Source organism: Elephas maximus, chromosome 1, assembly GCF_024166365.1.
Source record: "Elephas maximus indicus isolate mEleMax1 chromosome 1, mEleMax1 primary haplotype, whole genome shotgun sequence".
NCBI classification, from domain to species: Eukaryota; Metazoa; Chordata; class Mammalia; order Proboscidea; family Elephantidae; genus Elephas; species Elephas maximus.
Genome location: NC_064819.1, coordinates 111,479,947 through 111,492,854, shown reverse-complemented (window position 1 = coordinate 111,492,854; position 12,908 = coordinate 111,479,947). Strand labels below are relative to the sequence as shown.

Below are 12,908 nucleotides of genomic sequence, written 5' to 3'. Positions count from 1 at the left end.
ACAGAAACGATCAGACTTGGTGACTAAATATGAGTAGTAAGTGAAAGGGAAGAGTCAAGAATCATGCCTCAGTTTCTGGCTTGTTCAATTGAAAGGATGGTGATACCATATTTTAAGCTTATGAAAAACAGAGGAGTTGTCTGGTTTAACAAGTTTGGTTTGGACACATTCAAAGTGCTGTATTTGAGATATCCACATGAAGATGCTGCGTAGGTAGCTGGAACTTGAAGAGAGATCTGGGCTGCAACAGATTTTGAAGCAACACATTGAAAAACTGCAATCAGGAAAGCTTCCTGAAAACAAAAATATCTACCAATATGAAACAGTAAACAGAAGGACTGAAATAGTGATATGTTTAAGTGAGATGGTACTGGAAACCTCAAAAATGCTATTTGCCTATTTCTTAGAGCTGTATAATTTTGGTCTTAGGAAGGATTTACTCATGCATTAACTCATTCATCAAATGTTTACTGACTACATATGAGGCACTAGGAAAATAAAGATAAATACGAGGATAAGTAAAAGAGTATTGCCACAAAATCATAAAGACCTTTATTAAACAAAAATATCAAAATGTGACGCTAATGTTTCTTGACACATCCTCCACCTAGGTCTATATTCTTCTGAAGGTGGCGTTTTTATCTCCTAACCCCTCCCCAAAGAATTCTGTGCTCTTCGATTTATAACACAGCATCCTGGGGGATTCAAATTGTGTTCCTTTTAAACATTCTTTGAGTTTTGGGAACAAAAAGAAGTCCGAAGGGGCAAGATCAGGACTGTAGGGTAGATGGGGTAAGGTTTACCGACAAAATTCTCATAGGACAGCCCTCGCTACCCTTGAAGAACGAGCAGGTGCATTGCCGTGATGGAAAAAAAATTCCCTGGTTCAACTTTCCTGACCTTTTTGTCACCAATGCAGTTTTCAATTTTCTTAAAACTTCTTCATAATAAGCCCCCATGATCATCTGGTGTCCAAGAAAATCTATCAAGATTACCCCTTTGGAATCCCCCAAAACAGTCACCATAACCTTCTGAGTGGTCTTCCCTCTCTTGGCTCATCTTTGAGGTCTTTCCAATCAAAACAAAAAATAACACACGTGACGAATGTGCTTCTTAGATCAGTCAAATATACGAGACCAAATGGGCAACTCCTGTCCAAAATCAAGAGGAGAAGGCAGGAAGGGCCAGGAACTCGGCAAATGGTCATAGGGAAGTGGAGGTAGAAGGGGGAGTATGCTGTCACATTGTGGGGTTTGCAACCAATGTCACAAAACAATATGTGTATAAATTTTTGAATGAGAAGTTAATTTAAACTGTAAACTTTCACCTAAAGCACAATTAAAAAAAAAAAGCTTGACCCATCTAAAAACTGTTGTTTTGTATGGGACAGCATTCCCATATATTTGTTGTAAAACGTCAATGATTTGGGAAGATGTCCACATTGAGTTCTGTTAAAACTTTGATATTAGCCCTGACCTCAAAATAATTTTTTTCCATGGTACAAAAAGTATCCTTTTTTTGAAGGTACCCTAAAGAGACTAAGACAAGTACATTACTGAGAGAACTTGTCTGCAGCCATCCACTGATCGCAGAGACATGTTGAAACACGTTTTGTTTGGAATAAACCTGTGCATCTATGAACTGGAACTCTGGTAGCAATACTTTTTGACTTACCCTCGTAAAAGAAAGGCCTTGCCTTTAAGGGGCTTATAATCTAGTGGAAGAGAGAGATACAGAGTTGAAAGCAATGAAATGAGAAATGCAAAATGGAGATAAGTGCAGGGAACTATAAACCAAAACCGTTGGCTGTAGTGTTCTGACTCACAGAGACCCTATAGGACAGAGTAGAACTGCCCCATAGCTTTTCCAAGGAGTGGCTGGTGGATTTGAACTGCTGACCTTCTGGCTAGCAGCCGAGCTCTTCACCATTGAGCCACCAGGGCTCCTCTACAAGGAGCTACAGAAATGCATAGAAGTGGATTTTTAAACAGAACAGGAGGGGTTGCGGGAGGTTCAAGAAACTATCTTGGTGGAGAGGATACCTGAGCTGAGTATTAAAGGATCTGCAGAAGAAAACGAAGTAGAAGAGGGAAGAGGCCAGAAAGTACAGAGGTAAAGAACAGCCTGGTATGTGCAGGCAGTGGAACCTTTTAGCTGATGATTTCTGCTTCACTCTTTGCTCCAGAATCAATGAATTGCTCAGTTCCTTGCAGGCACAGGTCAGATTATGCAGGTCTTCTATGTCATGTTAAGAAATTTCCATTTTACCCTGTAGGTGATGAGGCACCAGTGAAGGGTAACAGTAACATGTTCAGACTTGTGTTTCAGATAAATCACTCTGGATATTGAATACAAATTTGAACGACAGTGGAGGAGACCAGTTACATAGCTGAGGCAGTAGTCTAGTTGAGAGGTTATGATGGCTGTTGTTGTTGTTAGCTGCTGCTGAGTTAGCCCTCAACTTATGGCAACCTGCACCTCAGAACAAAATGTTGCCCAGTCCTGCACCATCCCCATGATCAGTTGGAAATCAGACTGTTGTGACCTACAGGGTTTTCACTGGCTGATTTTCAGAAGAAAATCACTAGGCCTTTGTTCCTAGTACATCTTAGACTGGAAGCTCTGCTGAAACTTGTCCAGCAACACAACAACACACCAGTCTCCAGTGACAGATGGTGGTGGCTGCGCATGAGGGGCACTGGCTGAAATCAAACCACTGCACCACCACTGCCCCTCCCCCCACGGTTAATATTGTACAAATGGTGGTTTTAAAGATGCTAAGGTAGTAAGTATTCGGGGGAGAGAAAACTTTTAAGAGATATTTTGAAGACGGAATAAATTAGTAGTTGAATATGGGAGAGGGATAAAGATGGAGTTAAGGAAACATTCAGGTTTCCAGCCTGAGGTACCTGGCTGTAAAAGATGGATCATACAGGAACAGGAGCAGGATTACAGGAGAAGAGATGTGGATAGCCTGGATATAATGTCCACCAAATAGTTGCATATACCAGTTTGAATCTTAAAGAAAGGATAAGCTGGAGAGGGGACCTTAGAAATGTTTGGTCTCATCTCCTCATTGCCACAATTTGTTTGTTTTAGGAAACCTTTTTCACGTCATTTCTGAAGGTGAAAATGTTCTAAGGAAAATATTTACTTATAGCATTACAATGTATAAGAAGCCTGTCACCAACATATGTTATTAAAAATACTAAAAATAAAAAGTAAGAACTTTCAGTTTCCCTGATGTTAAGTCCTTATATTTATAACTACTAAAGCACTTAGGACTTACCAGAATTCAAAAAAGCTTCCCTTACCTCCCATATTCACCAAGGCTGCTCTTTGTATATTGGGCACCCAGCCTGCCCAAAGCCCACGTACTCCTCCTTCTGCTAAGATTTTTGCAAATGCATGATGCACACCACGGAATCTAAGGAAAAGAATAATTAAAATGTGAAAGCTCTATGTATTGTTGGGTATGGAATGCAACAGGATAACCTTTGTCTATAGCTGGTTTTATTTGGAGTAAAATAATATTTATCCAGAATTGTCAGGAGCTAAAAAAATCCACAGTTAAATTTTCAGGTTCTCTTTAGAAAAATGTCAACATTCGACTTAAATATTTTTAAATGTAGATCTTCATAAACTGTATCATCCTCTTCTTCTATTGTTAAACAGATTACAAACTCTTGAAATGTCATATCATAAGTATACATATTAATTATAGAAAGGAACAGTGGTTGTCAGACTTCTGGATTCATTTTACTAGTAATTTCAGGATTTGCAAACTTTTTGATTTTGCCAAATAAGGACATTAAAAAAAAAAACACTAATTCTCACATAATCTCACTTAAAAAATAATATTTTGGGTCAAAGATTAGGAAAAGCAATATCATAATAAGTATTCTCAAAACTGAATAATTTTAGCTTTATGAAAATTTACTATCTTATCCTCATTTTGCTGTTGACAGATGAATAACAGTGCTGAACCTTGAACCAAAACCAGAAACCTCTGGCATAAAAGAAAAGCCTGGACTTTACATCATCAGAAATACCTACGGTCAAATGTCCCTTTACCAACTAGCTGTGTGGCTGTTAGTCAGGTATTGCACTCTCTGAGGCTCACCAAAAAGATCACCTGCCATATTTACTGGGTATGCATAATTGTTACCTGGAAGCCATGCTCACCAATGACGGTAATTATAACTAACTTTTATTGAGCACTTACTAAGCGCCAGGTATTTTATACACACAGATGCACTTTAACACTGAAAACTCTATGAGGTATACATTATCATTCTAATTTACATCTGAGGAAATGGAGGCTTAAAGAGGTTAGGGAACTTTACTCAGGTTACAGAGCTAAAATGTGGTAAAGCCTGGATTTGAATCCCAGGCTGCCTGACCCCAATGTTCGTGTTCTTTACTACTACATTAAATATAAACCGTAAACCAAGCCTGTTGCTGTCAAGTCTATTCCGACGCATAGCAACCCTACAGGATAGAGTGGAACTGCCCCATAGGGTTTCCAAGGAGCAAGTGGTGGATTCTAATTACCAACCTTTTGGTTAGCAGCCATTTAACCACTGTGCCACCAGGGCTCCACATTAAATATAGTCAAACTAAAAATTTCTGGCATTAGGGACAAGGAGGGGGAAAAAAAACAGGAGGATCAGTTAGGAACTCAGACACTTCTAGAACCCAGGGTCCGAATGGCCAGGTCTCCCTGTGTGTCCAACCCACACATAACTTCTCTCTGCTACTTAATAATTACAGAGTGTTACAAGATGACAAAATGGGCCCTGGGATTCTGGAAACCACTTGGATAAGCAAGAGTGGTACCCTCTCCTCCTCTGCTATGTGTGTTCTCTCCCTTCTTTGATGGCTGAAGGGGAGCCTGGACTCCTTTCCACTGAGTCAGCTAGAAAAGGAGTGGAGCAGACAGTAGTGGTGAATTCCCAAACTCCTCCTTCGCCTCTGGCTTAACTGTCAACCTGGAGCGTTCAGAGGAGCAGAGCCCCTTTGTACTCAGCCCCAGTCATCCTGCATTTGCTCTCTTTCCTAGGAGACTCCTCCCATGAAAAGGGGGAAGACTTTGCCCTTTCCCAGGGGAAACTATATGGTTGAACTTGAAGCCCTTTGAGAAAAGGCGGACTTTGATAATATTTCAATAGGATGATTTTATATCACAAAAGGCGTAATGTAAAAGAACTTCCATAACCTTGGGAAAAAGGGGGCCTTAAGATGCAGGAGTGGGGATAAAGACAGAGGCAGGAAAAATGTGCATGGTCAACCTTGCTGTTCCCTTCTTTAGGGAGAAAGGGAAGGAAACCAAGATTTTTGGCATCTTATAAACCAGACACTTTAATTTCCATGAAAACCTTTTGAGATAGTCCCTTCTGAAGAAAAGAAACAGAAACCTAGAAAAGTTAAGTGACTTCCACAATGCTAAGCCACGATGTCAAAACTGGGGATTCGCACTCAAGGGGAGATTTAATGATCAAACTCTTTCTGTCAAGCTGTAATAGGGCATGAGTCCACCTGTGATACAAAAGAGCTGTGCACATGTATAATTTCTCTGGTAGAGAACATGTACATCTTATCATACACACCAAAGATCCGGCTCAGCTCTCCTCTGCATAAATATAAATTCTAAATTACAAGAACCAGGAAGTATTTTTTTTTTTTACTGAATATTGGATCAAAAAAAGTGTGAGTCTACTAGATAAATATTCAAAATACGAAGGTAGTAAAGGGGAAAGGAAAGGGATCAATTGGAGAACTTACCGCAATGGTTTTCCTTCAAGTTTCCTCTTCCCTTCCATTTGCATCTGAACCTTCACTAGGTCAGTTGGGTTGGCCAAAAACTGGCCGATAACACCAGCCGTAATCCCACCAATGACTGATTTCCTAATTGTAAAAGGATATACATTAAAAAAAAAAAACAAAACAAAACTAAAAGTTACCATTAATTTCATAGATTTTATAGTAAGCCAATACAATCTGGGTAAGATATACCCATACAGCCCTGGGTCTGTGGTGTCAATGGGTTGGTGTTGCCCAGTGCAGTAACTGATTGTGCCAACACTCCTCCCTCTGCCCGGGCTAGGCTGGGCCGGCTGGTGAAACCCCCTGGTGGGTGGAGCAGCCCCGCCTGCCCCCACCACGTAGCTGAGGGTCCCACCCACCCTGCCCCTCTCCCATTGGCCAAGGCAGAGGCCCTCCTCTCCACTCAGTGGCTAGCACCATGGCTGGCCACCAGCACCCTGACTGCCAGATGGGGGTAATGATGAGTTACCATACTGGGTGACACCAATCCTAGTGACTGGTGGGTAACAGAGGGATGACAAGTTATAGCCCTGGGAGATGGTTACACCAAACCTAGTGACACCACTATCTTGGTGTCCCCTCCCCCTGTGGAGCTGGCCCATCCACCGCCACTGCTGCCTCAGACTCTGGGGTCATTTTGGTGTCACCCCTCTGACAGAGTCCGGGGTGTGGTCCACACTCCCTGCGCCCCCCTACCCTATTGACGTCACTCCCCTATTGACGTCAGTCCCCTGCGTAAGAAATTTAAGACAAAGTGAAGAAAAGAACAGACCGAAACAAATCAGAGAAGAAAGCAGATGATGGTCCTGAAGGTGGGTTAAAACCACAAGGAGTTGAAATAAAACATCTGAACTGATGATTTAATTACAATTTAATTCTAACCACAGGAGAGTAAAAATAGCATAGACGAAATCAGCCTAATAGTGAAGTTTTAACTACTACTTTAGTAGTTTTGTAAAGTGAAGAATTTGGAAACTTTCCTCTCATTGGAGAAACACCTTCTGTTCTAGACTTCTCCTTCTCCTCATCTCCCAGAGCGAAAAGTGACCAAGTCTAGACTATTATACTTAAACACCTTCTTCTATCCATTCCTGCTGCTCTTCTCTCAGGCCAGGCTCCATCTTTTACCTAGATGACTGCAATAGTCTCTTGGGGGATGAAGTATTTTCTGTCCTTTTACTGTAAAACAGTATTTGAAGAGGCACACATGTGTATAAAGTAGTAAATTTCTCTCTGACCCTAGCTCCTGTTCCCCTGCCCTGAAGCAATCACAATGACTAGTTTCTTACATGCCCTCCCAGAGATACTAGTGCATTCGCTGAAATGTTTACATGTCAGGCCTTGTTGTGAGCATTTTTCAAATTTCATTTAATCCTTATACCAGCCCTTTGATGTAAGTACAACCGTCATATCCTCTTTATAGATGAGGAAACTGAGGCATAGAGCAGGAAAATGACAGCCCAAATCACACAACTAGTAAGTGGTAAAGCCAAAATACAAATCCAGGCAGCCTGAGTCCAGAAGTCACACTCTTTACCACTAAGTTACATTTGATAGTGTGTGCATACATAAGCTTATATGTATAAATATACCTTTCTAAAAGCACAAAGAACTGTTCTGCATTTTGATTTTCCTAACAGTATTTTAAAGGTTATCCTCACTTCATAAAGAGCTGTTTAACAGTTTTATACGCCATAGTTTAACCAGCAAAAATTTAAACTAATAAACTTGAACATTTATATAAATTTGATAGGTCCTGCCAAATTGCTTTCCACAGACCTTGTACCAATAGGAGTGCCTGTCTCTCCACACAAGGATGAGCACAATACAATTATCATTTTTTCTTTGTGAATCTTAAAACTGCTTCCTCCTCTGTAATTTTCACACTATTTTGTTTATTACTTTTCAATGGCTGTAATTTTTTGGAAGTAGCACCAGGCTTTTCTCCCGAGGTGCCTCTGGATAGATTTGAAACTCCAACCTTTCAGTTAACAGCCAACCACATTAACCGTTTGCACCACCCAGGGACTCCGTTATGAACAATAGTTCTTTTGTGGGTTGCCTATTGATATTCTTCCCCTATTTTCCCACTGTGTTCTCTGTATTTTCCTCATTGATTTCTATAACTTCTCTGTATATTATTTACAGTAACCAATTCTTGTGTCTGTTTCTGTTATAAACTTTATTAGTGACGTATATTTGCATTCAGCATCTCATCTAATCCTACAAAAACAAATGCCTGATGTAGTTGAAGTAGTTTGCTCAGGCTGCAAAATAGCAGAGCAGGAATTTGAGCCCAATTCTGTTTGACTCCAAAGTTCACAGTTTCTAGATAAGTGGGAGCTCCTAAAAATCAAACACCTATGTTCATCCAAGACTTCACCAAGAGAGCAAAAAGATTACCTACAGACTGGGAAAAAGTTTTTGGCTGCAATAATTCTCATCAGCATCTGATCTCTAAAACCTACGTGAATACTGCAAAAACTCAACAACAAAGCTCAGTTTCTCAATAGAAAAAGGAACAAGGAAGGTGGTCTGTAAGACTTATTTTAATATTAGAATATTAAATACATAGTATATATACAATTTATATGTATATACATTTATATATATAGATATCTGTATAAAATATGCAGTAAATGCTCAATTATTTGCGGCAATACTGTATTATCTTCAAAACTAAACTTACCAAAGGGGATAATGCTTATCTTCACTTTTGCCAAACACAACCTCACGGAGATGTTCATATGTGACCATTCGACCTCCAGAATACACTGTGTAAAACATCATTAAAAAGGTGAATTCAGTGATATGTTTAATAAAAAGGACATTCTGATCTAGCCCAGTCTGTCTCTCTAGCTGTCTTTCTCTCGTGCCCCCTATGCTCCTGCCACATGGCCTTCCTGACATTTACTCAAATGTGCCATGCCTTTTTAAGCCTCAGCCTTTCCTGCTCACTGTCCCATCTCTTTATAATGGATTCTCCCTTCTCTGCTTGGCTATCTCCTCCTAGTCTTTCAAAACTCAACTCAGACATGTTTTCTTGGAAGTGTTCTATGACCTTTCCCCCAATGTTATAGGTTTCCTGTTTGCTTGTTTAAACCTCTCATGTGTCTCTTCTGTTCCCCCAGAGCTACCCAGGCACATGCCTATAATGAAACTTATTATTTGATTTGAGATTAACATGACTTTCTTGCTTATCTTTCCATCAGACTGTGAGCTCCTCGAGGCAGATTCCACATCTTTTCTATAAATCGTAACACAGAGCTTGGTACATAGCAGACATTTTGTTGAATAAGTAGCTTTATTGGGAAAGTTACTAACGCAACTTTTCAGTCAAGTGCCAAGGATATGATTAACTGTAAGGCAATACATGATGGTCAACAAAACACAAATTAAAAGACGTGAAACTCAAAACAACAATGGGAAGCAAAGGAGAAAATGTAAAAAACATGAATGGAAAATTTAAAAAAAATATATAAAAATCAACACACGGTATTCATACAGAGAGGATTCTTTGAAATTTCAGGACGTCTGATGAAATATTTTAAGATACTGAAAAATACACAAAGTGCCCAAAATAATAATAATCTCTATGCATACTTCTGGATAGTTCTTAAAGAATATACTCTCACTCATCTGAATAACTAAAGCTTTAAAAATATTAATCTGGAAATATTAGTACTGGGTACTTTTCTGATCAAGGGTTCCTTTATACTTAAGGAAACACTGAGTATAGAGGAAAAAAAAAAATGCCATGCCTATTCTACCCTCTTCTGAAGCAAAGTTTATATTCTTCTATCCATAACCTAAAAAATCCTATTCTTGTGAATGCCACTTTGGAAACAGAAGTGTTCTTATTGGCTGTAGCACAGTTACCACCATTTTCCCTTAAACGTGATTAACAGCCCACTTAGCTATTAGGTAGCCTGGGGAACAGAGACACAAAGCACCTACGCATTTACTCTATTGCCAGAGTTGGATTAGACAGTTATCCACATTCTCTTTCATAGATCTCTGACTTATAAGACAGAGTTTCATGCTAATGAGTCAAGTATATTTTAATTTCCAAAGAACAGAAAAAAATTAAATCTGATGTTTAAAGTTTCTAAAGTGAAAAAAATGGTATCAATTATCTTTTTCTTTCTTGATCTAAACTTTTAAAAAAACCATTAGCAAAATTCTCCAACATATGGAAAAATAAAATAATATATAACTCCCTCTATGTTTATTATTGGAGCTGGTAGCACGGTGGTTAAGAGTTTGGCTACTAACCAAAAGGCTGGCAGTTCAAAACCACCAGCCACCCCTTGGAAACCCTACGGGACATTCTACTCTGTCTTAGAGGGTTGCTATGACCTGGAATCGACTCAACGCCAATGGGTAAGGTTTTTGGTTTTAAATCTATCACTGGGTGGTGCAAGCGGTTTGCACTTGACTACTAGCCTAAAGGCTGGTGGCTTGAACCCACCCAGCTGTACCATAGAAAAAGGCCCGGCCATCTGTTTCTACAAAAATTACAGCCAAGAAAGCCCTATAGAGCAGTTCTACTCTGTAACACATGGCGTCACCCTAAGTTGGAACCAACTTGACAGCAATGGGTTTATGTATATCATTGAAATTTAGCAAGAACTAACGTTTCTGCCATTATTTGCTTTTCTTTTTCTTAATTATTTTAAAGTAATTTATAGACATCATGACAGTTCATCCCTAAATACTTTAGTGTGCATTTCTAAAAACTTAAGCCAGTACTTCCTTAATAACAAAACATTTTCTTTTGGTCTTAGTTGTCTTCTCCTTAAGAAACTATATATTTATCACGTGTTGTTGTTGTTAGGTGCCGTTGAGTTTATCACAGTAGTAGAAAAACCTAGTTTTTTGGACACAGATAAACAGAAAAGCACAGGAGATAAACACAGAACTCATAACAAACTTACCAGCTAGAATCAAGATAAATACCTACGTGTCTGTAAATGGCGGGTGTCACTCCTTGCCAAAGCTTTAGAAAGCCTTCCTCTTGGATGATCCCTAGGGCTGTGCAAACCATGCCCCTATAGGGGACAGGTTCTCTTGCACTGTCTCCCAGCCTAGCAAGAGCAGCTTCTCCTTGCATTTGGAGTCGAGTTTTTGTGAGGTCGAGAGGAAAGGTTGCTAACAAAATAAGGAGAAAAACCCACAATATTCAGAGAAACAAACAAAAATCCTAAAATCATAAGACTAGTATTTTCCCTGACAAGATTAGTGGTTCTTGAACTTTAGAATACATTAAAATCATCTAGGGAGATTGTTAAAAATTATAGATTTCCTGGCCCCAGGCCTACGGATCCTAATTCACCAGGAAAAAAAAATTTACAAGCCTTGAGCTCTTTTTATGTGGAAATTTTAGTCCACTGTCTGGTCCTTAATTTTGGTTTCCAGTGGGGAATAGTTTAAAGTATCTTTATTATCTGTGATGACCCATTTATTGCAGCACTGTTTTTTTAAAGATCCTATGTAACTTTTAAAATACTGTCCTACTTATTGAGGTTCTCAATAAACATTGAATGAAGCTGAATTCTATAATTTCATGGGTTATGTTCACATGAAGATGAATCACCAACCTGATGTTTTAGATACAGAAAATGCAATATGGAGTTTATGATAGCGTCTTTTACGTAGAAGTGGCATACTCAACATTCTGTTCATTATGGCATATATTGTTTTTCCAGCACTAATGAGTTTTATGCATGGCCTCCTTACAAGTATCAAATGTACTTGTAAAATTTTTTTTTCTAACGTGTACATTTAGGATTAGAGAGACCTTTTACCTCAAAACAGAATGAAGCTAACTGGCCCACATTAAGGTAGATCAAGCTCATAACTTTATACACACAGTGTCCTAAATAGCTAAAATAACCAGATTCTGACAAGTCTATCAGCAATACTGACATTACACAAGCTTTTTCAATGACTGCTACCTAGAACAAAATCCTTTCTATGCCTTTTCCAAGATAATCTCCTCATTGGTCATTGGAAAAGTTAGCATCTTGCTGATAGTTTCCCTAAAACAGAAATAGCTTGTGTATAGATAATTTAAGTAACTGATTTATTGACATTTGAAACCTGAAAAGTCTTAAGAATTAGAAGCCTCTATATGTTAACCTAGGGTCTCTAAGAGTCAGAATTGACTCAATCAATGGCAATGCATTTATATTAGCATTGGTCACATCTCTCAATATAATTTTGGTTTTCTTGCTGATTACTTAAACAATGCTTCAGGCTCTGATCGTGAATCGATTTGTACTTGAAACCATTCCATATTTTGATTTACCCTTCAAAGTTGCATCACTAGGGTAGGTGTCACCAGTGAGGTAAATCGTGGTGTCAGGCCCACCCCCCTCCACGGACCTCCTTCTATACCAGACCATAGAGAATATAGAGTCCTTAGTAATGTTTTTTGTACTAACGTTACTTGTAAATCCTAATTTCCACACATCACTGAATGTAATGGCAAAAGTAGTGACATAAACAAGTAACAAAATTAGAATTAACCTTTAAATCACAATGTCATATGCACAGCCTAAATGTATTCACATTTACATAGTTTTGTGTGGTGAAAGTGAAAGTTTGGTAAGAAAACAATAGACTTCAAAGTAAAAACATTTAAGGACTACATCAAAATTATGTCCATTTTAACATTAAACTTTACCGTTACACAAGATACATTAATGGATTAGGGTTAGATAACTGATAATAACGTAGAAATTACAGACAAATACACATGGAAATATATTAATAAATGAAACAATACTATAAAAATAAACAAGAAGAAATACACAAGCATTTCAGCACTTAGTGAACATTTAACTACATCAGAATTTTCCTTTCCTGGACTTCACTGCCTTTTGCCAAGTCACTTTTTAATGTGTCACTCTTCCTTTAAACCAGAATTCAAACTTTAACCCTGAAAATTTCATTAAAGTCAGACTTATGATTGCAAGAGAGTGATGTTTTTCAAGTTAAAAAAGACTAAAATTGAAAAAAACTGAATTTAAGATTTAAGCTATATTTCTAAACACATGTCAAGAAACACAGCATTTTTC

The 12,908-nt window shown here is 38.5% G+C and overlaps 1 protein-coding gene across 7 annotated transcripts in view; it reads right to left on the bottom strand.

Moving 5' to 3' along the window:
• Positions 1-12,908, bottom strand: part of SLC25A27 (solute carrier family 25 member 27) — a 33,801-nt gene that overhangs the window by 17,806 nt on the left and 3,087 nt on the right. For 4 of the 7 annotated variants that reach the window (XM_049893608.1, XM_049893599.1, XM_049893616.1 and 1 more), the window contains exons 2-5: positions 10,786-10,977; positions 8,516-8,600; positions 5,785-5,907; positions 3,315-3,427 (exon numbers count right to left, since the gene is read on the bottom strand). In XM_049893608.1, coding sequence (XP_049749565.1) covers positions 3,315-3,427; positions 5,785-5,907; positions 8,516-8,600; positions 10,786-10,977 — 513 coding nt within the window. Of the gene's footprint in view, positions 1-3,314; positions 3,428-5,784; positions 5,908-8,515; positions 9,186-10,785; positions 10,978-12,908 lie in introns of those variants that run through there. The other 3 variants (XM_049893632.1, XM_049893643.1, XM_049893650.1) reach the window with 3 other exon arrangements.